This window comes from Sciurus carolinensis, chromosome 10, assembly GCF_902686445.1.
Source record: "Sciurus carolinensis chromosome 10, mSciCar1.2, whole genome shotgun sequence".
Classification (NCBI taxonomy): Eukaryota; Metazoa; Chordata; class Mammalia; order Rodentia; family Sciuridae; genus Sciurus; species Sciurus carolinensis.
In genome coordinates, this window is record NC_062222.1 from 107,691,022 (window position 1) to 107,715,076 (window position 24,055).

At 44.7% G+C, this 24,055-nt stretch overlaps 1 protein-coding gene across 13 annotated transcripts in view; it reads left to right on the forward strand.

The window, feature by feature from the left end:
• Window positions 1–24,055, forward strand: part of Apbb2 (amyloid beta precursor protein binding family B member 2) — a 332,249-nt gene that overhangs the window by 231,315 nt on the left and 76,879 nt on the right. For 9 of the 13 annotated variants that reach the window (XM_047566062.1, XM_047566056.1, XM_047566055.1 and 6 more), the window contains 3 exons: window positions 6,058–6,120; window positions 6,509–6,594; window positions 6,695–6,755. In XM_047566062.1, the coding sequence (XP_047422018.1) occupies window positions 6,058–6,120; window positions 6,509–6,594; window positions 6,695–6,755 (210 nt within the window). The remainder of the gene's footprint in view (window positions 1–6,057; window positions 6,121–6,508; window positions 6,595–6,694; window positions 6,756–24,055) is intronic. The other 4 variants (XM_047566068.1, XM_047566065.1, XM_047566067.1 and 1 more) reach the window with 1 other exon arrangement.

Genomic DNA, 24,055 nt, shown 5'->3' on the forward strand with positions numbered 1-24,055 from the left:
TTATCCTGAGCTCAGTTGGGGGAAAAAAATGAAAATCAAATAAGTGCCAAATCTGTTGCTTTCACAAAAGTTTAGGACTGAAAGCTCCTTACAGTTTGAAAATTCTACGTTTCACATTCCAAAGTTCACTTGGAAAGTGCTAAGTGCCGTGGATAATGTTTCCACCGCACATGCCAGCAGTGTTTTTCAAAGTTTATAAACGGGCCAGGAAGCATGTGCCACCAAGATTGGCACATGGTGCTCTTCCCTGCCCCCAGCCATTTATTTGTTCCAAATTACCGCTTAGATTATTTGGGCATTGAATTTTAGATGAGAGTTACACAGTGTATTTTTATGAGTAACTGGTGACCCTGGTCAAGTCTTATGTACAGATCTTTTTAAGTGAGAGTGCATCTTCCTCCAGAAGAGAGGCTGGAGACGGTGGCTCTGAAGCTGGGCAGGTGCATTGTTCCTCAGAACTAGGAACTCACCTGGGTCATAGATGCTCTGTTCTTGTTGAAGTACTGTACTCAGGGCTTCTCTGGGTTCTCTGAGAAGGTAACGCCCCAGGAGAGGCAAAATGTAGTACCTTAGAACCAGTGCACTTCCATGTACACTTGGAAATAAAGATGACAGCATCAAGGCCATTGTGTCATCATTTTACTGAACTTCTTGACACGATCAAGTAATCAAGACTTTTTAGACCTGGAAAGAACACTGGAGAAGGGTCCAGAGACTGCCGGGACAGTCTTCCTCAGCCTGTGAGCAGAAGACAGCAACCAGGAGGATTTCTGGGGCTTGTAAAGTGTATGGGATCTGGAAATCTGCTTTTTCAGAAGCTTTCTGGGGGAATCGAAGCTGAGTCCTGCGTGACATCCAGCCCTCAGGGAACCAAGTCACTTATTTTTGTGTATCACTTCCTCTTAAATTCCTTGGCCTCACCCCAGTATCTCTCAGGGACTACTGCTCTCCCTCCTCTACTTGGAAAGCCCTTTATTCTATCACATTCCTTCAAAGTATCATGACCCAGGGCCTGTGACTCTCCCTCCAGAAACTGTGGGGGGTCAGGACCCGGTGCCCTCGTCTTACCTCCCAGACCTGGCACAGTTCCTGGCATATGGTACAGTTCATCAGATGTTTGCTGAATGAAGGAGAAACCCAGCCTCAGAGAGAGGGAGCTTTGACTGGTTCTCTATAGTGGCAAAGCCAGCACTGGAACCCTCCAGAGTGAAGGGTCTATGTTATGCTGCTACTCAGGGGACTAATTTAATGGCACAAAATTCTGTCAGTCTTACTATTTTTTTTAACTTTTCTGAATTGTGTTCATATGATAAAACATCTGCTGTATAGTGGTCCTCCCTTATCCACAGGGGATACATTGTACGATCCCTTAGTAGCCATCTAAAATCACAGATAGACCGAACCCCTGTATGTACTGCAGTACCGCAACAGTCAGTCTGGCAACCAGGACAGCTACCAAGTTGCTAGCGGGTGGGCACTGTGTACAGCATGGGTATGCTGGACAAGAGGGTTCATTTCCCAGGAGCCACGAGTCGGATGGCATGGAATTTCATCATAATACTCAGAATGATGTACAATTTAAAACTTAGAGACAAATTTTATTTCTGTGTTTTTCCATTTGAACTTTTTTTTTGTGCCACAGATTGAACCCAGGGGTGCTTAACCACTGAGCCACATTCCCAGCTCTATTTGTATTTCATTTAGAGACAGGGTTTCACTGAGTTGCTTAGTGCCTTGCTTTTGCTGAGGCCGGCTTTGAACTCTTGATCCTCTTGTTTCAACCTCCTGAGCCACTGGGATTATGTGCATGTGCCACCATGCCTGGCTTCCATTTAATATTTTTGGACCTTGGTTGACAACTGATAACTGAAACTGCCGAAAGCAAAAGTGTGGATAAGGGGGAGCTGCTGTACTCTTCTAACAGCATTGCATCCACCCAAACCACAGAGAGTATATTAAAAGGAAGAGATATATGCACACATAAAGGTACAGAATGCTAACTAATGCTCCCTGGCCTATTCCTTGGAATTCTGGAATTCCAGTATTCCAGGTTTTCCATCAGGGAAAAGACCACACTTGTTGAACCTCGTTTTTTTTTTTTTGTTTTTTTTTGTTTTTTTTTTTTATGTGGGATTGTCCCAAGGACGCTTAACCACTGAGCCAAATCCCCTGCTCTTTTTATATTTTATCTTGAGACTAGGTCTAACCAAGTTGCTTAGGACCTCACTAAGTTTCTGAGTCTGTTCTCAAACTTGAGATCCTGCTGCCTCAGCCTCCTGAGTTGCTGGGATCACAGGCATGCACAAACCACAACCAGCGTGAGCCTCAAGTCTTGACAGAAGAGATTGAAAAGTGTAATTCAAACCTTCGTAATCATCAGTCCCTGTCATGTATGAAAAGAAGGAGTAGAGGATGAGAAAACTGTCATTTCCAGGGCACCTTTTGGTAGCCAGTCCCTGAGCTAAGAGCCAACGTTCTTATCACAGGTTATCTGCACTCTGACACGAGGTCTTCTTAGCAGAGACCTCCTGGGTACCCTGGCTTAGTGTGTTTTGTGTTCCAGTAACAGAATACCACAGACACTAGGTGACTTATAATGGAAAGAAATTTATTGGCACATAGTTCTGAAGGCCAAAAAGTCCAAGATCCAGGGCTGCCTCTAGCAAGGTACCTCTTATGAACAAACACTACAAGAGAGAACAAGCAAAAGAACCTGCAGACCTATACTCTTTTATAGTTGGATTTCATCCATTTGGGGAGGTGGAGACTCGGTTCCAACTCCTCCCATCAGGCCCCACCTTCCAGCGCTGCTGCCCTGGGGATGGTCTCCAGCACATGCTTTTTGGAGGACACAATGAACCATAGCACACCCTCAGGGACTTTCCCAGCCTCATGAGACTGTCTGAGGGCCTAAGTCTCAGCTCCCAGAACTGAGTGCAATCATCATATTTAGAATATGGGATGTTGCAAGCTGGACAAGGTCAGGACAAACACCGGCAGAGTGTGTCCCCGGCCCTCCACTCTCACTCTGGTTTGCATTTTGGTAGCTGCATGGCCTGGAAGGTTACCAGATGGGAGGTGGTTGCTCAAGGAAGATGAGTGTCCATCTCTCCCCTTTCCTCCCATCAGTCCTCTTACCTGAAGCATAAGGCTCCACCTGCCTTTCCCTCCTCTGTTGCTGTTTCTTGTGTCTCTTCCCTTATCTCTCCCACCCCCACCATCCAGACTACCCACCCAGTGGCCTTAGACTTTCTGTAGAACCACAGAATCTCTCATTGGTTGTTTTTGGAAAATTTTTATTAACTAAAATTATTAGCTAAATGTAGAAAACACTCTCTCTTCTTAATTAAAAATAATTAGATGACTGAGTAGTTCTTCAAATTTAAGAGAAAGTCTTTTTGTACTTTATTGACCTTCCTTTTTAGAAAAGAAAAAATTATAGACACTTATACTAGGGAGAAAGTTTCTCATCTTTGATGTAAATGAATGTTTTTAAATATAGGAGGGAAAAAAGATCTTTGGCCCATTCATAAGTGAATAACGCCTGTTTCCATTTTTCCTTACTTGCATTTTATACTGAAGTGTCTCTTCAGGAGTGCTCATGTTATTGTAGGCTTTTGGAAAATCACTGTATAGGGTCTTTGTTTATTTAAATCTCTAAAAGGTGTTTGCTGGAAGATTGCCAGCTGACCTGTGTTCCTGTGGCAGGAGAGCTGGATTCACATAGGCCTAGAACTATAATCAGCTTTCACTTTACAGAGACTCCTATGTCCAAAGAGTAAATATATTAAATTTTTTTTTTTAAAAAGCACATGATACACACAGAAACCTGTTTTTATTAAGTGCTGGAACTTTTCTGAACACTTGCTTTAGAAAATACTCTTCTTTCACCCTCTCCAGTACTAACACATAGCCCCTCTTGAATAAATTCTGTTTTCAGATTTCTTTTTTCAGACACCCCTTTTCTTCCTTTTTTTTTTTTCTCTTCTAAATTTTTCTACAAGAACACAGTCATCTCAAGTTTCTCTCATTCATTATCTGACATTCTTTTTCAAATTCATCTTAAGTGAAAAACAGACCAATCAACAAAGAGAATAACTTGGAGCCACACGGGCTGTTGTTCCTTTCTTGGGGGAATGGGGTCCTGAAGGTTGAACCCAGGAGTGCCTACCACTGAGCTACACCCCCAGCCCTGTTTGAGACAGGGTGTCGTTAATTTGCTGAGCCTGGCCTTGAACTTGCCATCCTCCTGCCTCAGCCTTCCAAATGGCTGGGATTACAGGTGTGCGCCACCACGCCTGGTGGTGGTTTTCATTTTTAAACAGAAACAGAGATTGAAATTTTATTTTGTACTTGGCCTCAGGTCCTCATCATGAGTCCTTATCACATCCCCTGTGATGGTGACTCTAAACCTTTTGGTCACTGATCCCTCTGAAAACACGAGCAGCCAGGCACAGTGGCATAAGCTCGTAACTCAGGAAGTGAGGCAGGAGGATGCACGTTCAAGGACAGCGGAGCAATTTAGTAAGACCCTGTCTCAAAAGAGAAAAAGGTCTGGGAATGTGGCAGAGTGAGGTTAAATCCCCAGTCCTGCAAAAAAGAAAAAGAAAAACATGAGCAAGTTGAGCATCTTGTCCCCAGGAGAACACCCAGGCATCGAATCCCATGCCCATCTCAGGGTCTGCCTCTCCATCTCCACTGGGCTAATAGACTAAGGCTGTCCTACGTTAATTTTCTCCTCAGCAGAGGCTGAACACTGATAGAGTAAGGAGAGGGGTAAGGGACTGGTTTCCTGCCCTTTTATTCCTTAAAAGTGATTTTTTGAAACAATAAGTACGGTGATCTTTTGTATTTTGAATTCTGCAGTTCAGGTACCCAGCCCCAGAAAGCAAACATAGCTACTGTGGAGTTGAGATAATGGGTCTCATTTCCAGCACCTTTGCTCTCATCAAGACCTACACAGTTAAATAAATGCATCTTTGGGACATCTGAATTTAAATTTGTCTGCCCTTGGTTTTAAAAACTGTATTAACATGAGTTTAGGTGAAGGGTCAGCGCTCATTTCTCATTTCCAAAGAACTTTCGTTGGGAAGTTAACTTCCTGGAAAAGTTTCCTTTGTTCATTTATTACCCAGGGAAAGAGATTCGCCTAACCAGTCAGTAGAACAGACTCACAGGACTGTCCTACATTCTATTAGTTTCATTCATTTCTGCAAATCTTAAGTGAAAAATATTTGACTATTCCCTTGGCATAGGAGAAAGGAAAGACGCTTCTTCATTGTCGGAGGTGGACAGAGGGGTTGTTGAGATGCAGAGATCTATTGCAGGAGTTTTCCCTCTGAGGCAAGACTCCATGCTTTGTGCTCTAATTATGCTTAGGAAACCATTTTGTTCCCACATATTAATCTCTCAGGAGGCTTGTGTGGCAAGGAAGGAGAGCATTTTACGAGCTAGAAGAATTTAGATTGTTTAGAACGATTTTTTGTTCAGTAGAATAAATTTCAGCAAGATATTGATGTCAAGTCTGTGCTCCTTACTAACCCTGTCTCCCCTTTCTGGAAGTGACAATAACTTAATCCCCAGATTTTTGTGTTCTTGGCCACAGGCATCCCTCAGTTGACAAACTCCCATGTTGTCATCCCAAATTCCACCCCCACCCCTACAAAACAGTTCTCTTTGGTTAAGGGGGCGGTGTTCCTATGGAATTAGGTGTGCTAGCAATTTAAGACTTGGAAACACGTGATTTGCTTTGAAGACTGCATTTAGAAAATAACTTCACTGTTTGCTTCTAATAACATTCAGTTGTTTGTTTTGGTAAGTAATTAAAATGCCCTGTGTCCTCCTGCCCTAGTCTGCAGGTGATAAGTTAGTCTTAGAGTGAACTAACAAGTTGTTGTTAGAGTTAATTTGTTCCCTAACCCATCCTGTGACTTATCAATGCTAACAACGGTGTCTTGTGTTTTTTTTTTTTTCTTTTTCTTTTTTTTTTCTTTTCTTTCTTTTCTTTTTTCTTTAAATCAATGTGCTTTCTTCCTGTGTGAATAATTACATGTCTAGAAACAGCCATGGAGTGATTTTGCTGTTCTGAATGGGGGAAAGATTAATAGTGACATTTGGAAGGCAAGTATATTGTCAGATTTTAGATCGTTCCATACGTTTTCCTTTCTGCATGGCTGCGGCTGTATATTTTTCTTCTTTGTGAATATCCTGCATTCTGCAGGGACAGAGCGAAGGGGCTTCTGGCGAGGGGCCTGCAGCTCACACTCATGTTGCCTTTTTTGATGTCTCCTGTCGTGAATGACTCCAAGCTGATCACCCCAGGTTCCCTGTTGTCTTGTGAGAACAGGCGCTTGTGCACCGAATCCAGCCTCCAGCAGCCCTTGCATGCCTTTCTCTGCCTAAGCTCACACTACTCTCTGCCTCTGCGGGACCTTTGCGCCCCTTTAATATTGGAGGCAACGTAACAACTCCCACAATGGTATATTAACAGGGATCTTTTTTCCTCTAGGATTTGCATGCGGCCACAGTTAACCCAGACCCCAGTTTAAAAGAATTTGAAGGAGCAACACTACGTTATGCATCTTTGAAACTCAGGTAGGAAGGACATCGGAGGGGTGTGTGATTGAAACATGTGATCTTTGTAGCAAGAGTGCGTGATGGAATTCTAAGACCAGTTTTCTGGTTTCCTTTCTAGAAATGCCCCTCATGCTGATGATGACGATTCTTGTAGTATCAACAGTGACCCAGAAGCCAAGGTTTGTAAGAAAAATGCTTTCAGCAACCAGGTTATATTCTTGCATCAAAATAAGGACTTGGGATAATGGCCTTCTTTTTACAAACCATCAACCCAGAGCCACTTAATAAGTAATTACCCCTCGATCCTCTCTCTTTTTTAATCTCCTGGACACTTTAAGAAAATCCTAGGCCAAGATAGGTTTGGGGGTATTTCTCTAAATATCAAGACTGCCTGTACGTCACTGCATCAGTTCTTTGAAGAGTGTAGTAAGCTAAGCTGACTGTTCAGATGCGGGCTCCAGAAGCTTTTAAAGATACTTCCAGTGCTGCCTTGTAGAGGGAGGGAAGGTTGAACAGGCAGGATGTGAGACCCTCCTCCGCCAGAGCAGCCCCACACCTCTCAGGTGGAATGCCTTTGCCCTCCCCATGTGGACACGGGTTGGAGATGACTGCTTTATACTGAAAAGTGAGGGCAGCCTTGTCTCCATTTTCCTTAGGATTTGCTGGTGGGGTCCCAGTGGGACCCTTGGGGGCATGTGGCCAGTGCAGTTGCATGGAGCCTCATGCCGAGAGGGCCCCTTGCCTGGGGTTTGATGTTGCATGGTTGCTGTCTTGAAACTGTTAATCATTTGTTTTTAATTTTTATTTTATAACTGAAGTCCTATGGGATGGTGGAGCTTGCATAGGGGATTGGAGCCTCAACTTGTGTGCACTCTGGACCCTCCCTTACTACCCAGGAGGTTCTTACTCAGCTGCCTGTCCCCCTTGGCACCCCAGGCCCTGCTAGGCCTCCCCGTCTTTGCCTCCACTCAGAGACTCCTGCTGCCTTTCTTCCCCAGACTGGGTTTGGCCATGAGCCTGGGTTGGATTGGAGGCGGTGTCCACAGTCTTGGTGTCTCGGGATGGATGGAGCATGGGTCCTGTAGTGTATCCAGCAGGCAACTCTGCAGCGAGCCTCTTGCCTGCCCCCTCCCCCATCCAGGTACCTAGTGTATCTGGGCATGATGTTGTAGGGTGCCTGTCTGTCATGGAGTAGGGTGATGGGCCCATGGGAAAAGGAGATTACTGCCCATTTTCCTCACTACTGGATAGCAAATGGTGCATCTGTCAGACAGCGGGTGACAGAGGGAACCCTAAAGCTGATGTCCTGTGTGTGCACCAAAACAGGGTCAGAGCCTTGGGCATCTGTTGGGGGTTGGCACACACTCTGCACATGCCCCTGTCCCTGAGGGAGGGCGGCATTAAATGCAGTGCAGAAATACGGTAACAAGAGACAAGAGGATGCAGAAGAAAAGAAAGAGCTTTACATTTGAGCACTTCCTGTACTGTTTCTTTTCCTGCATTTGAACAAGGGAGGCTCTGCATTTTCATTTTTCATGTTTCATTTTCATTTCCACGCTATGCAGCTGGTGCTCAGTACTCCCTGCTGGGACTGTGCCCCTGGGCTCTTCATCACTTTCCCTCCGTCTCCTGTGCCATGGAGAGGGAAGGATCCCTCCGAATTCTTTTCTATTTGTTCTAAATCCCAAAGTAGATCTATGATTACAATGGCAAATAGGTTTCCTTAGTGGTAGTTAAGAGGAGCAGACCTTGCAGGATCAAAACTTTGACTTCTTTGCCAGAAATTGCCACCCTGTCACCCGGTTCTGCATGGCTCTCAGGACTCCCAGTGGAACCTGCCAGGGAGTCAACTTGGCTTCACGCTAAGCACACCACGGAAGCGGGAGCTGCTCCAGAGCAAGTGGCATTCCAGAATGTCCTTGGGCTGCTGCTAACGGGCTGGCTTTTAGAGAGAAATCTTAAGACAAGGAAGGGATGCAATAAAACAGGAAGGCAGACTGTGAATAATTTGCTTTGCTCCCAGGTGTTTCATGTTAGCAGAGGCTGGAGCGGGCATCCCGCGGCAGATCCGTCTGCACCTTGAATGGGGCAGTGCTGTCTCTTGAAGCCGTGGTGTGAAATTGACAAGAGTGGGCAGGCTGGAGATAGATTGGTGACAAGAGTAGGAAGGCTGGTTAAATTATACGTAAGTGGGTGGGTTGGGTCTCCTTTTTTTCCTCCGAGTTGTATCACTTACTGATTTCTTTATGTGCCGTCAGTGGGTCTACTGCAACACCCACGATGAACTTGTTCCTGTGAATAAGAAGACTCAGCTTTGCCATAAGTTACTGAAGCTGAGCTTAATTTTAAGCAAGAAGAGTATGTATATTGTATTTCTTATATCTTAGTTGGATTCATACAATATCTGAGAAGACTTAAAAGAACTTTTTTAAAAAGTACATAAAATATAAGGGAATGATAGTGCATCATGAGGGCTGGAACAATATAGCGAGAAAGGCATAAAATATAGAGAAAAAAGAAAAAAAATGATACTAAACTTTTTGGGTCATAGGATATGCACATTTACTAAAATAGACCAGCTGCTTTTGGTTTGGGGTGGGGGGTGTCTTGGCAATGACAGATAGTCCCAGCTTACTATCTTTCAGTTTTATGGTGGTGCAAAAGCAACATATATTCAATAGAAAATGTACTTGGAATTTTGAACTTTGATCTTTCCCAGGCTAGTGAGATGCAGTGTGATACTCTCCCCGTGCGGGGCTGTGGCAGCAAGTTGCAGCTCCAGGTCAGCCACAAGATCACGAGGGCACACAACCAGCACTCTGCAGTGTGTCGCGTTACTGAGCCACGATGTGGGACAGGTTAGGTGTCCTCGGTGCCATTTCAGCTTCACAGTATTTTCAGCTTACAACGGGCTCATAAGGACATAACCCCCGTGCATCAAGGAGCATCTGTGTTTGCACCGAGATGAGATTCACTCTTAGGGTGAATGGCATGAATGCCTACAAGGGAAAATCAGAATCTTGAAAGGACTCTGCACACCTCCACGTACTTCTGCCAACCACCTACTGTCCTGCATTCTTAAGGCCCCCCTTGTTGTAGAAAGTCTCCATCAGCATTGAGGACTAAAGGCATGTCAGGAGGAGAAAGGGTTTCAGCTTTGTATGAACTGCACTGTGCATTAGGCAAAACCTTCCAGTTCCTTATGGAATGTGAAGGTCTTTATTGTGCTTCATTATAAAATAATTGGAATAACGAGTATTTATTGAGTGCTAACTTTCTGCTAGGCATGGTCTTAAAGGCTTTTATTCTGTCAACTCATCCTCACAGGAAGTACAGAAGACTAAGTAGCATTATCTCCATATTGCAGATGAGGAAACTGAGGCAGGGGAAGTTAAATAGGTAGTGAGTCATCGAGCCAGGATTTGAATCCAGGCCATTTGATTCCTGTGATCACTAGACTAACTTAAAAAAATTCTCACATGGAACTTTATTCAGGGGCCACCATGTGGTCAGTGTCCTCAAGAGCATTGCACATATCTATAGATATACTAAAGTTAGAATTCTGTCAGCTTCATAGCATTTCATATTGGAAGCAAATACCCATGCACAGCTCATTTGAAGTAAATCAGTAGAGCACTGTGACAGTGTGGCTTGAGACCAGGATGGACTGTGTGTGGAATGAATATCCCCCAAGTAAGTAGAAAATATCCTTTCTTTAAAAATGGTATTTAATTCTATATACAAAGGAATTCAAAATATAGCCTGAGAAATGATTACTAAAAAGGTTATTATAGAAAATTTCCTCTGTATTCCCTAGATAAAAGTTACATGCTAGTTGGTGGTGTGGGCCTGTAATCTCTAGTACTCTGGAGCCTGAGGTTGATCACAAGATCAAGGTCAATGTGGGCAACTTATCAAGACCCTTTCTGAAAGTAAAAAAATGAATAAATAAATAAAGGACTGGGAATGTAGCTCAATCTTAGAGCACTTTCCTAGCATGTTGAGGCTCTGGGTTCAATCTCTAGTACCACAAAAGAAGAAGGAAAAAAAAAAACTTACATGCCAAAAAATACAAATAACTCTTAGATTACCAGGATGTGGCTACTTCTAAATACTACCCATCCAGCACAGCATGGTGGCATCTTGATCCTCAGTTGTTTAGTAAAATAGCTGAATGGCAACATAAAATAACCATACACATGTGTGCACATTCCCCAAGGGCAGAGTACTTTTATAATTCCTGAAAATGTTTCCTTACTCTACCTAACTTTTGAGATAATAACGTATTCTGTAACTGATGGCAATATGTGTGTGGGTTTATGTATACTTCTAAGCTCTTTATTTATTTACCTTTTTACTTTGAAATAATTATGGATTCACAAGAGTGTAAAGATTGGGGTCCCATATGCCCTCTCCCTTGCTCTTCCTAATATTAACACCTTCATAATCATGGTACAATTAAACTGTAGATTTTTTTCCACTAATACCCCTTTTCTGTTCTAGGACACAGAGAGAACTCTATATTGCATGTAGGGAGCTCTTTAAAAGTTATTTCAGGTATTTGTTTCCCAAATTCTCAGAGTTGTCGTTGTTAGTTTCATCGTTTAGTTAGGCGTGCCTTAACCCATCTAGGCCCCAGAAGGCGTGGGGGCAGTTTCCAGTAATACAGAGCAGAGCCACAACTTCATAAAAAATATGTTCTTTTTTTCTTTTAAATTATTGCTTTAGTAGAAGTTGCTAAAACTGATATTACCAGGTCAAAGGCTATCAGTTTTATGGCTTCTTTCACTTATTGCAAAATTGCTTTCCACAAAGCCTGTGGTCACATATAATGCCAGCAGTAATATCCTAGAATACACCTCTTTGTCCACACCCCAGTTCATGCTAGGCTTTGTCCTTTTTCATTTTATTGTGTGTGAGCTACTACCTCCTAGTATTAAAATTTGCAGTTTCCTTTCCTCTTCTTTTTTGCAGTACTGGAGATTGAACCCAGGACTTCACCCAAGCTGGGCATATACTCTACCACTGAGCTACACCCCCAGCCCTAAAACTTCCTCTTCTTAAAATTATCATTGAAGCCACCCACAGTGGCACACACCTGTAATCCCAGAGGTTGGAAGACTGAGGCAGGCAGATCACAAGTTCAGAGCCAGCCTCAGCAACTTAACAAGGCCCTAAGCCGTTCAGTAAGACCCTGTCTTGAAATAAAATATTTTTAAAAAAGAATGGGAATGTGGCTCAGTGGTTGAGTGCTCCTAGATTCAATCCCCAGTTCCAAAACCAAAATTATCATCAAACAGAACCTATCTTATGAAACTCTGTTTTTGTCTATTCTTTGCTGTTTCCTTTTCTATATGTTTTTTAACTAAAATTTTTATTTTGGAATAATTTTAGATTTCTAGAAAAGTTGCAAAGATAGTACCAAGTTCCCATCTCCTCTTCACCCACTTTCCCCTGACATTTTTTAACATAAATTGATCATTTTTAAATGTACAAATTTATAGGGTACAAAGTGACGTCCTATCTTACATAACCAAAATACAATGGTGAAAATTAAGAAATTAACACTGATACAGGACTGTTAACGACATACTTTATTTTCATTTTGCCAGTTTTTGTTCTGCTATACCTTTTCTGTTCCAGGATCTAATATAGGAGATCACATTATATTTAGTGAATCTTTACATTTAAAACTACTATACTGCTACTATAACCTCAGATTTTTTTTTCTACTCATTTTTTCTTTGACTATTTTGTATCACTTTTGCAGGGAAGTGTTTTAAATATTTCTATATATTCACACCTCTTGTAGATCATGCAACTCATACCTGATTTGTCAAGAAGACAGCTCCTTGCCATATTCAGGGGCCAGGTAGCTGGCACTTTGAAATTCCCATTATTTTACAATCTATTCTCTAGGTTGAGCCCACTTTAAGAGTTTAGAATCTGAATGTAGTCCTTTCCGATGGCACAGAGTCCATTGCAGTCCAAGTGCATGATTAACACCAAAATAAAATCAAATCGCAGAAAAGTTAATGTTTTGAAAAACATTCAGCAGTTCTTCCTATCCTTTGTGTAACTCTGCTCAGGCTTCTGTAAAGGAGAGGTTCTGCCACCTGGTGGACAGTATTGAAAATTACATCTTTAGAGACACTATTTCATTTGGAATCTTTAGAATTGCATGCAGCTGGAAGTGACAGTACAGATGAAAACGGCGAGTCCCAGTGTTGCATAGTTTACTTGTGGTGGAGGTGGCATTTCAGGTGGGTCTTCTCTGCCTCTGCCCACCCATCCTACTGTCTTTGTCTCAGGGCATATCAAATCATTTTCATGATATTTGTGAGGAGGGTTTTTTACAACATTGTTCTTTAAAATACATATTTAAGGAAGATTATACTGTCCCAAGTGTTAAGGTTTTCAGTTTCAGCTTCCTTGTCTACAAAATGAACACCTCATCGTGTTAAAAGTCACTTTGGTTCTGAAAAGTTCCAGATGAAACGTAGCAGTCCTGATCTGTGGTATCTGGAGATGAAATAGTTCGTGTGATCTATATTCAGGTCTGGAGAACTAAAGTAAGATTGCTCACACCAGGGCTGCAGAGAGGGGGCTGGCTCTTCTTTCCGAACCCACTCCTGTCCTCGGTCAGGCACTTGCATGTAATTTTCCTGCAAACACAAAGCATCATAGTTACTTTCCCATGTCGTAGACAAGGAAGTTGTGCTTCGAGCAGGTTAAATAATTCATTTAATCACACAGTGGGATAAATGGTAACTGGTGGAACTGGCACTCAGACTTGGACCTACATATATACGATTCCCAAGCCCAACACAGGTTCGTGCCCACCTGTTCTGAGTCACTGCTTCCCTAGGCTTCAGGTCGCTCTGGCTCCCTGGGTGTTTGGGGTTGAGGTAGCAGAACTGTGGGAGTTGCGTGGATGAGATAACTTGGAGGTCATTGCTTGGGGACAGATGCCTTCTCATCATGACTCAGGAGGTTCAAAGCTTTCCGGCACTTTCCAAACTTTCCAGTACCTGGCAAATTTTGATTAGTTGCTCTGGGATGGGACAAGCAAGGGATTGCATTTCTGGTGAGCTGTCAGGTGATGGTGATGCTGCGGGCCTACAGCACTGTAAAGTCTGAGACCTGATCCATGGATCAGGTGGATTCTGAGAGCAGTTGGCATAGTCTTTCTAGTCAGAACCTCCCTCTTAGGGCCATTTGCAGCCAGTGCTCAGCGGCACAGGAATTTTTTTTTTTTTTTTTTTTTAATCCAGACAGTGGATTTTGTGAAGGGTTTGCTTGTCTCCTTACTCTTGTTACAAACTGCCCCAGATGCAGAGAACAGGAAAGGAGATGATACCAATCCATCTGTTAGGAGGTTTGACAGAGGAGCTAACATTTCAGAATGAATGAACCTGAGATTGTAATGTTCATCGTGAGCTTTATTTATCTGGGCTCTTCTTTTGGCTCCTATTAGCCTAGATTTTCATGAAGTAATTGTATTTGCAGGCTACTGACCAGATTAACACTGAGAGATAAACAGGAAGTGGTAGGGAGTGCCTTTCTTCATTCAGATTTATTTCTGGTCTGTGTTGCAAATTGCTTTTCATTACTTAGCATTTATATGCATAAGATTTTATAGCTGCTTGTGGTTCTTATAACTGATTTTGATTCATCTGGTTTAGATTTTTTCTTTCAGAAATTCTGATCAGTGAGAGAAGTTTGGATTTGATGTGCATTGCTGGTTCACTAAGTCAAAAACATTTAGTGACTGCTTCGTGCATGGTGTAATGGTTAAGAAAGAACATGGGCTCTGGACCCAGATCACCTGGGTTCATTCAGGCTTTGCTACTTATTAGCTGGATGACCTTGAATAAATTACTTAGCCTCTCTGTGCCTCAGTTTCCTCACCTGTACAAGATAAGAGTAGCATCTATGTCACATGGCTATAGTGAACATTGAGTTGATGTATTATAAATGTAAGTCATATGCCAAGTGACTGGAACAGTCCCTAGCATAATAAGAATTATTTACACATTAATTGTTACTGTTCCTACTACAAAGAGGAATAGATATGGCCCCTTGGCCCCTGTTTCCAAGAAACAGGCAACAAACAGGCAGATATTGGGCACTGTGCTAAGAGCTGAGCTGTTGCATCATTCACAGAGACTGTGCTGGGGGAATCTACCCCGGCAGGGGGAGGGGTGGCTCACGGAGTTTTGATGTGGTGGGGTGGGCGTCCACGTGGGGTCCAGGTTCTAGGCTTCCTGAACAAAGAATTGAGTAAGACACACAGAAGTAACAGGCAGAGCTTAAATGTAGTGAAAATGAAAGTGAAAGTAACACTCCAAAAAACAGCAAAGTGCCCAATGGCAGAGTGAGTGGCTCAGCCCCCAGTGTCCAGCAAGTCTTGTCATATGTGCTGAGCTATATCTGGGTCCCTGCTGCCCTGGCCCAACTGAAGATCTTGCCCCTTTTATTCCCACTGGTTACTTTATTTATTTTTTGCCTAATTAGAATACAGAACTTGTGGTGGGAGTTGCCATGGACAATAAGCCTCCCCGGCAGGAGCTGTCATGGTAATGGGACCTCTTGTAAACCGGGACATGACTTCAGCCAGCATTTTTCTTGACCCTGCCTCTGCCATCTTGGCCTCCACCAACTTGACCTCCTGAAATGCTGACCTCAGTTTTCCCAAAGTAGATGGTGCCTAAGCTGATGAGTATACTTGAATTATAAGAGGATTTATGATTCTCCCCCGTTCTTTTAAATAAATTTAAGCTCGGCTCTTTGAAAATAAATTTATGTATACATTTGTGTTTATTTTCAGAAAACGCTCTTGGTTCCCGATCTTTTTTTTTTTTTCCCCTCTCTTCTATTGTGGTGTGGATCAAACCTAGGGCCTCATGTGTACTAGCCAAGGAACAGATCTATTAGGATAAGGGGCATCTGTATTTGCCCAAAACTGTGAATTACATCGTTTCTATTGTCTGTTTGTGTGTATTATTGTAACACACTGCATCAAAACTTGGTAGCTTAAAACCGTTTTATTTTGCTCATGACTTCCTGAATTTGGGAATTGGGGGAGGATTCAGTGATGCAGTTCCTCTCTGATCCACACGGGGGCAGCTGGGCCTGGAGGATCTGCTTCCAAGATGGCTGCTCACTCCTAGTGGTGGTGGCTTAGTGCCCCTCTTCACATGGCACACCATCCTCCAGGGCCTTTCCTGTGGCTTGGGCTTCTGGCATTGGTGATCTCTGGGTAGGAAGAAGCAGGAAGCTGAGACCACCAGGTGAGAAAAGACTCTGCTTGGAAACGGTGCCACATCATTCCTGCTGTACTCTGTTGGTAAAAACAGTCACAGCCCAGATCTGGGAGGTAGAGAAATGGACTTGACCAGAGAAGTGGAGTGGCAGGGTCGTAGTACAAGGAGCATGTACCATGGGGGGCTTCATTGCAGCCATCTATGCAAATCACTGACTGCAACATAAGTCATTCCCACATGTCGATCATTCAAGGTAGATGCCCCAGGAATCAGACATAACTTTCCTGTGTTCATATATGAATTCATGACCAGTGTAACTCCACGTCATGTACAACCACAAGAATGGGAAGCTAGACTCCATGTTATGTATATGTCAAAATACATTCTACTGTCATGTATAACTATAAAGAACAAAAATAAACAAAAAAAAAAAAATAGTAGATGCTCTTAGTGAAGGACAGTGAATATCAACATGGTTCCCTCAAGAAGCAGAGAGCCCAGAGCAGTGACAAACATACCAAGTCCTGACAGGATGAGATCCACCTCTCCTGCATAGTTTTGTGTTGGCATTCACGAAGGGAAAATCAGGGTCCTCTCATTCAAGCTTGGGGAGATGTGGAGGAGCAGAGATGCAGAGATAGGCACACCGACCTGCCCTTGCTTGCATGGCTGGAGGGGCGGGGGGCGGCAGCAGCACTCCCAGCCAGGCTTCCTGACCCAGCCCAGCACTGCTTCCCACCAAACAGTGCTGACCCTCGCTGCCGTTGGACTTGGATGCTCATTTTGCCTCTTAACCCAGAGGACAGCTTTTGTGTTTCTAAAACTGTTTTCCTCCCTTTATCTGCCAACATGGCCAAGCATAATGCTGTGTTTCTGGCAGAACCCCTGCTTCCTCTCCCTTATTAACTTCTGGTCACTACACTTGCCTGAATGAGCAGTCGAGGAATTGGCAGCCATGAGTGAGCTCCAAGTTCTGAAGGGCACTGTTGAAACAAGATGCATTATTTTCCTACTGTTGGCAGCTGTGTCTGGTGGTGGGCAGATGCCTGGAGAGGCTAATTAAGGAAAGGCAGACTTCCCTTCCCCCGAAGGAACAGGGCAGGAAGCAGGTAAGGTGATGGACTGCAGTGGCCACAGTGGGGATCCTGGCAGAGAATTCTGGGCCATGAATAGTCTCAAATTGGGCAGCCTCAGGAAGCCATATGTTCATCCAGCAGGTTTGGGTCCTTTAGAAGGGCCAGCTGGTCAAGCCCTGGGGTCCTACAGCTGGCTTTCCAGGGCTTCCTGAAAAAGAGCCAACACATAACATCTCAGGCCTTGTACTCTTGGGCCTGTTGCCTAGTAATGTTAACACCAAGTAGTTATGAAAATACTTCTTTCTTATTTATGTTAATAAAATTGATAGAGAAATGACTTTTCCTCTTATAGGACCATTAGAACAATCCCATCACCAAGCCATTTCTGCCTAAGCCGTTTCTTTCTATCATGATACTCCCTCAGTCCTGTTTATAATCTCAACAAATCGTGAAGCCCTTTGGACCACAAAGATCAGGGTCTGAGTTCTTCCTCTGCCTCTGGCTCTGAGGAGGAAATCATTCACTGCCAGGCTTCTGTGTTTTCAGTCTCTGAACTGACCCCAAGAGTGAGCCAATTTATCCAGGCATGCAGCATGTATTTCTTCATCAGCTGTTACATGCACAGTAGTAAGAGAGAGATCAGACTGGGGTGAGGGGGACAAGATAATGCAGCCGAGAAATTGGAATGTCACTTGAGAATAACAGTTATGAGGGCTGGGGACATAGCTCAGTTGGTAGAGTGCTTGCCTTGCGTGCACAAGGCCCTGGGTTCAATCCCCAGCACCATGAAAAAAAAAAAAAAAAAAAGAATAATAGTTGTGATGTTGCTGCAATTGAAGAAAGAAGAGAGAACTTGCGATCTATGTGAAATTTCGGTTGCTTCCTGTTCAAGGTGACTTTTGAGATCGGTTCACTAAGCAACAGTACACAATTTCAGTTGGCTTTAAGAGACCCTCAGATAAAAGATCGCTTCAGGAAAACCGTGTTAGCTATTTAACCCGTACATTCCTAACCCAGATCTTCAGCCAGACGTTGCTTAGTTCACCTGTGTTGTTGGCATGGATCAGGAATGTGCCCCTCCAGATTCCATTACAGTCCTTCATTTTTTTAGCAGAGTGATTACTCAGGTCCCTGCCTGGGGCCACGTCATCAGTGGTCAAAGCTGGGAAGGCGGCTCATGAAAACGGCACAGGGAACCTGGAGCCAAGCCCTAAGATGTCTCCATGAGCCCTTCTCCTGAGTGCTGTGACTTTCAGAGGTGAGAATTCAGAGGGCCACGGTCGATTGGTAGAAAGGGCTTAGTTTTCCCTCTCTCTCAGGTGGCGGGCTCCTGTTGCTAGTAAACAAAGCAGAAGGCTGTATCCAGCTCATCCTTCCTGCTTCACATAGGCTTAGGCACTGCTGCCGTGTTTCGGGAGACATCTAGGAGCAGTGGAATGGAGAGATGGCCAGTGGGCTTGACAGAGGGCAGGGGAGGAGGCACTAACCTCTCTCCACCTCCCGCCCTTTGCTGGGCGCTCCATGTACCGTGGGTCATCTGTGTGGTTCCCAGAATGCCCTGCATGGCAGGTGGATTTATTACTCCCGTGACACAGGTGAGGACACAGGGCTGGACTCAGAGAATGTAGGTGACTCTCCCACACTCACAAACCTCTTAAATGTGCAAACTGGAATTTGACCCCAGGCAGCAGACTATAAAGCCCAGATCCTTCCCTGTCATAAAAAGGTGGTGATGGTATCTTACAGTCACCGAGCACATAGTCTGAATGGGCATGGACACGTGAAGGAGCTCCGGCCATCTTCCACAAGCTCGGTGTTCTGCCTCTTGGTTTCCGCCTCTCGGTTTCATCTCCCACCCCTGGAAATGACAGCAGCCAGTTCTCAGGGTGCTCCCACCAGCCAGCCTCACACGTCCTCTTCTCTCCTGCGTCCTCAGGGAGCCAAGGCCCCGAGTGTCAGGTGGCTGCCTCTCCTTCCACATGGGTCACTGGCAGAGCTGAGATTTGAACCCAGGGTCTGGTGGTGAGCCCTGGCTCTGGTTCCCTGGGCTGTCCTCCTCTCCGTGTACACAGGTCAGCCCTCCTGTGGCCCTTAACACGTGCATTTGGTTTGGTCCTCTGGTTCCAGGTGTTCTACACCACAAGCCCATGTTCACCTGAGGACAGGTGACTGTTTTAAGGACCAAGAAGAAAGATAAAATGTTTTCTTTCATGTGTGTATGTTTTGCATTTGTTCTTTGGGTGGCATACCCAAGCAGCTAACTTTTAGCAAAAGACTAGAGAAAAAACCAGCCAGAATCAATGTAGGACAATATCCAAGTGGAGAGAATGCACAGGAGGAGCTGGAAGACCTGGGTTCTAGCCCCATTTCTGTCTGAGAAGAGCTGTGTGACGGGATAAGTCACTTAACCTCTCTGGACTTCATCTTTCCCACCCATAAAATGGGAGGGTGCTAATTGCCCAATTTGGGAACCCCTATGTCAAATGTTATGTGTCTAGAGACATCTTGACAGCGCCACCAACCTATCTAAACATAAAATGCGATTATTGTCTTCCAAGAATTTTCTTGAAAATATTCTGATGTGATGGCTCCCAGCAGTCCTGTCATTCATGGGGAGTTGGCTGTTTTGGCTGCTGTGTGGATGAAGTCCCAGGAGAAGGTGTGGCATTTAGCCCAGTCCTAGGTCTGTGCCATCTCTAATCAACTTCCAGACGGGAGACACTGCTGACCTACATACAGAATTCCCTGCATGTTAATGGATTCCGTGTTTGCTGACTCCCAGACACGGCAAGCCTTGAAACTTGACTTGAAACCAGTTTTTTGAGTGGTCGCATTTACTGAGTGTGATTTTTCACTTTACATAAAACAAAGAACTCTCCCCTTTTCCTCTATTACAGCACATTCATGTAAAACCATCATCACTGCAGACTCCATTAGTATTTTAGCTAGAGTAGGAAAGAGGCACCCAAGTTCAATAGCACAAGACTTCCTTTCCTCATGGCCCTGGTTAAAACCCAGAATCCTGGTTGAAAAGATATGGGCTTTAGTCACCTGGGACTTTATACAAGTTAAATGAATGAATGAATGAATGAATGAATGAATGAATGAATGACTCCAAAGTTCTATATACATGTGAATTGAAATTACACTTGCCCCTGTTTTCCAGGAGCACGTAGGTTGTTACATGCTCCTTGCTCTGCCACCTCTCCCCAGCATTTGTTCTGATTTGCAGAGTGACAAGGACTGCCAAAAATAAGGGATTACAGCAGAGTCTGGCCCGCTGCCATTAGCATCATTAAAACACTCTTTCTGTTGAAGAGAGAGTCTGTTGATAAATAATATGGAACCTATAAAATATCCCCCCCCAACACATTTCTGTAATTTAATAAAAAGTTACCATCAAGGGAAAACTGACCTGGAAAGCACACTGTCCCCAGGCACACGAGCTCATCTTGGCATGGCATTCCACACGAAGCACTGTCACCGTGCTCTGGACGTCTCTGTGGACCTCTCGGCAAAAGAGGCAAGTCCCCAGAGACGAGCGGGTTCGGCTCTCAGGAACCTGGCAGCCCGGGATGCAGCCAGTGTCTGGCCCACACTGGGCCCGTCACAGTGCTAATGAGTGAAGATCTCTGAAGACAGAAATGGCTTCTTTGTGTCCACATTACGTACTTCAGTGTGGGCTTCCGTCCTTTCCTTCCAGATGGAAAGACTCTTCTCAAAGTGATCTGCAAAACAAGATTGGCAAAGCTCTAAGGTCTTGTCATGGAATAAGTTTCCCAGAGGTCACATTTTGCTTCCAGAATCATAACCTAGATTCAGAATCGACCTAGTGACCCTCTGGTTCAGTGTGTTGAAAAAGGAAGGTTCACCAGGCAGTTAACCAGTCATTCTGTGTTTAAACCTTTGCCCTGGACGAAGAGCCCGTGAACACTTTTGCTGTCATTTCACTGTCTCTTCCAAGTGCTCAGCCGCTTGCTGCCCTCCAGATGCCGCTTGCCACCCCAGAGCCTCCACCTCCTGCCGGAGTCTCTGTGTGGAAGGACATTAGGCTGGCATTTCCCTGCACGCCTTCCAACCTTTGAAGATCCTCTTTCCATTCTTCTCTGAGGAAGTTGACCTTGACTCTCTCCCCTTTTGTCGTAAAACCCAGAACTTACGTGGCTTCAATTATTTGGGGTGCTTTTTCTCTGGATGCTCTGAATCTTCTTATTGAAGGAAAAGTTAATTAACTGGTTAAGTGCTGGTTATCTGCTTGGCATTTACCTAGGCAGGATTTGGAAAAAAACTACACACAGGGACCCTGACCCTAAGCAGCTTGGGGGGAAACCCGTAGGGGGTGGTGGAAGGAAAACTGGGCTGGAAACCAGGGGACCCTGCTGCTCACTCACGGCTTTGGTGCATCAGCTGTGAGACCTCAAGCAAGTCGCTTCCCTCCGTGGACTGCCTTGATAAATCAAGAGGACAAGAAAAGCTTTGAGTTCAGCTCTAAAGACAAGTTTCCAGGGCTGACTGGGGAGCAGGGATTAACTCAAAGAAGAGCAGAACACAGGAGATGAGCGATAGTATCTGAAACAGGAGTAAAGAAGGAGATGTTTTGGGGAAGAAGCTTCTCACTGAACTTGGGTCAGAGCAGGCAAGGCCAAAGATCCCTAGACCCACCTCAGGCCTATCCAGTGACCAGAGTCCCCGCTGCCCTTCAGGGCAGTCATTGTTCTGTCCTGGCCTGTGTTTGAGAGTCTTGCATATCTGCACCTGCGCCGTGGCAGCCTCCAGGGACACAGTGTGAACTAGAATGCAGGGCTCTCCCTCCTTCCTCTGACTCTTCCCACTGCACTTCTCACCCCACGGCCCCTGTCAGGTCTTACTTACTCCATTATGCCTGGTTACCATCCCAAGGTTTTGTGACAGGATGGAATCTGCACCCACTTCTCTTGGTATCTTGGGAACCCATCACCTTGGAGTATGCTCTGGGCCCCTCCCTCTTGTGTTTTCTGTAATCACCACATCTGGCCAGTCACTATTCACCCTTGGAAGAATTTCTAGTTTTAGAAGGTATTATACTTGGATATGAGGTGTCCCCCCAAACTCCTGTGTTAATGCAGGAATATTTCAGAGGGGAAATGTTTAGTTTATAAAAGCTGTCATCTAATCGGCCCATACTAGTTTGAATGAACTAACTAGGTGGTAACTGTAGACAGGTGGGGCACAGCTAGAAGAGTTAACCTTCCCTGTAGCCCCTTCCCCTCTCTCTGTTTTGTGGCCACATGAACAGAGCAGCCGCCTCTGCCTGCCCTGCCACCATGATGTTCTGCCTCACCTCAGGCCCACGGCAATGGGGTTGGCCCGCCATGGACTAAACCTCTGAAACCACGAGCCAAAATAAATTTCACCTCCTCCAAGTTGTCCTTGTGAGGCATCTCGGTCACAGTGACCAAAAACTGGCTAACACACTGGGTAAAATGTGGTTATACTCAGGCATAGTACCTACTCGGAATAAAAACCAACCATGAGTCCTCAGGGGTCAAAGCTGTTCATTCAAATAGAACGACATCTTGCATTTTGAAAACCACAGCTCAGCCAATACAGGGTGAGAGCAGCCAATCTCCACAGGAAGAACAGGGTGGGAAGTGTTTATCTAGGAACTCAACACCTACTTCTTATGAGAAGAATTCATAGAAGTTGCTTCTGTCTGTCTGTCTGTCTGTCTTCAGGCCAAACCTGAGATATGTCAATTCCTCAGACACCTCATCTCTGGAATAGGTTTCAGTCTTGACCCTAGTCTTACGGTAAAAATGGTCTCCTTTTTAACATCTCACCTCTATATACATAAATTCCTATCCTGATAATTTCACATATTGAATATGAAGCTAATTCTGTAGAGCAGCTTCTTAAAATTCTTTGTTGCTGAGCTGGCGTCAGTGTGTGGGCCGAGCATTCATGCCTGTCCGCCTTGTCTTTGTGGTACTTTTTCCAGTGCAGCTGGCTGGGGATCATGGTGGTGAGTGTTCATGTGGTCATTACCAAGGGAGCCCTTTCAAGACAGCCTGCTGCCCACGTGTGGCCGCCATGCTCACTCAGGGCAGATCCTTGCTCTTGTTAGTGGCAGTTCCGGGTAATGCTCTCAGGACTTGGGTTTACTCATCTGTGAAATGAGGTAGTCGGATTCTGGGGTCTCCAGAGCCCTTTATTCAGGCCTCTGTGCTGTGGTTAAATGCTTTTCCTGGGTATGAGAAAAAAAATAATTCTCAGAGTCAGCTCTGAGAACTCAAACTTCAGGAACGCTCTTTAGGGCTGCTAACAACCAGCCGTGCCTTTAATTGAGGTCTTTGTGGGTCTTCACACATTATGAACTTATTGGATTCGTTTCAGATACTTGGTAAAGAGTTGCAGATTTTTCATTTCTTGGTGAGCAGTGCAATAAAACTTTACTTCTAAACCAACAATAAAAATTAAAATGCATCCTGGTGCTCATGATAATTATAGCTAACTTTTACCAAGTGTTAGGGGTTGTTGGAGGCCTGACTGCGTGCATGAGCTCGTTTAGAGATTCTGTGGGTCAAAGCTGTATGCCTTGGGGCTGGGCATGCTGCAGACCAAGTCCCTGCCTCCCTGCAATTCACATTCCAGTGTGAGGAGACAGATCAACAGCAAAACACACAAGTACAAAATAAAGCATATATAAAAAGAGTGCAGTATGGTCCCCCATGCTTGCTGTGAGAATGGAGAAGGGAGCTAGGGGCATTGGGAGGGGCTGCGACTTTCAATATTCGGTGAAGTCCTCCCAAGAAGAGGACGTTGAGTCGGAGGTGAGACAGGGAAGCCCATGGTTCCTGTGTGCTGGTGGAGGAGAGATCAGCTGGAGGCCAGTGAGCCTGGAGTGGGATGAGTGACCAGTGGAGACAGGAATAGGACCGATGTTTGAGGGGTCTTCTGCAGTTGGAAACATCCTGAAGGATCTTTTGGTTCTCTCCCTTCTCAACTGCCCCTTTCCTCTCTCTCATTTCTCAGATAAGGAAAATAAGACCTCAGTAAATAGGATCACATCCTAAAGGTCACCAGTCAGTTATAGCACCAGGACAAGAACCCAAGGGTTCATGGTTCCTAGTCTTGCCAACTCCCCACTACTTAAGAGTA